Below are 1,573 nucleotides of genomic sequence, written 5' to 3' on the forward strand. Positions count from 1 at the left end.
TATTTAAATAGAAAAATTACAAATGAATTGAGGCAAACCTTAATATTAATATTAAGGGCTCTGATAGGCGCCAAAATTTTTATTTTTAAATGTACTTTCAATTTTTCAACACCATTGAAACAAAAAAATTTTTTTTTTTTTTTTTTTGAAACACCCTAAGCTATATATGTGTTGTAATATTACTATACCCAATTGTAATTTTAAATAATTGTTTTGCCTATTAGCTTCCAATACATTTTTTGTAAAATTACAATAGAAATTTTTAACAGTGTATATGAAATTCGTTTAAAAAGCTGTTAGAATGTTTTTTAGCTAATTGAACACTATTGCTCATTATATTTTATAGTGAGTAGAATAATGAAGGCTCTGAATTGATTAATTTATTGTGAAGTACTCTACTTATTCATACATCTTTACTGAAATTAAAGTTCTCACAAATGATTGAAAAATATGACACTGTAAGGTTTTTCAAATGGAATTGATCTATTCGTTAAGCTTATGAATATCTCATCAGATCGATCAGAAGGCGGAGACTCGACTCATGTAAAAAATTTATACCGCCTATTCCTACATCCCATTGGACGAATCACATTGATTGTTGAGTGCTCTGGGCCAACCCAGTGTAAAGATGTACCTATCGTCTAAAACGATGAGTATCCTTTCTTGAATTTCAATCAGAATCGTATGAACTGTGAGATCAGTTCAGTTTATACGTGCTTCAGTTTTGTTACCAGCCGTTAAAAAAATTCGGAAAGTAAAATTATAAATAGATGTACTTTTCATCATGTTGATATTCCGTTAAGTATACAATAAATTCTTAAAAACGATTTCATTATTTTATTTTTAGAACGCTTAAACCATCAGTACTTTTATTGTGTTGAGATATTCAGTTATTTACAAATGGAAAAATCATAATTTTGTGAGAACTGCATACGAATACCGGATAATATTTGTTCCGTTTAATTAAATTGATTGATTTATAAATTTTCATCATTTTCAATCGTATATTAATTTATTGTCTTTAGATGTGAATTTATAATAGAAATTAATAATTTAGATGATTTTCCTAAGTTAATTGTACTCATGCATCAAGAAAAATTTCTATTACAAATGTGAATAAGTGATAAGTTCCTTTGGACCTCCTTTTAGTGTACATGCATAACCATGATTAACCATCTTTTTTATTAGTAAATTAGTACTATTATGAAAGAATCGATTTTCTCCGTTTATTGATGTTATAAAAAATAAAACTCTCCATTGTTAATTTTGGAGGTTAGTGACAGAATCAACAGTGACAAACGAAAAATTATTAAATTGTATTTCATTCATAGTTTTCTAAAATAGAATTGAAAATTTCGACAACAGTAAATATTGACAGATTGGGTATATCACTATGTTTTCGATTGATAGTTTGGACATTTTCAATAAGCACTATCTTTATGACAATCATCCATTTTTAAGGGGCCCGATAATTAAATCATTATCATCAAGCTGTACTTCAGAAGCAGTTGCTTTTTTTTCTGGGATCGAACCTAAAAAGGCATCACGAAGCACAGGAAGTTCTGACTGCAGT

General features: G+C 28.0%; 1 protein-coding gene across 1 annotated transcript; it reads left to right on the forward strand.

Annotated features, from left to right (window-relative positions):
* Nucleotides 1-664: 664 nt before the first annotated feature.
* On the forward strand, nt 665-1,573 carry LOC123274262 (the record flags this gene model as incomplete). The annotated part of the gene is given in 1 exon segment (XM_044741832.1): nt 665-1,573. A coding segment is annotated over 1 exon segment (180 nt), but the record flags the coding sequence as incomplete, so codon positions are not given.

This window comes from Cotesia glomerata, unplaced genomic scaffold (assembly GCF_020080835.1).
Source record: "Cotesia glomerata isolate CgM1 unplaced genomic scaffold, MPM_Cglom_v2.3 scaffold_2706, whole genome shotgun sequence".
Lineage (NCBI taxonomy): Eukaryota > Metazoa > Arthropoda > Insecta > Hymenoptera > Braconidae > Cotesia > Cotesia glomerata.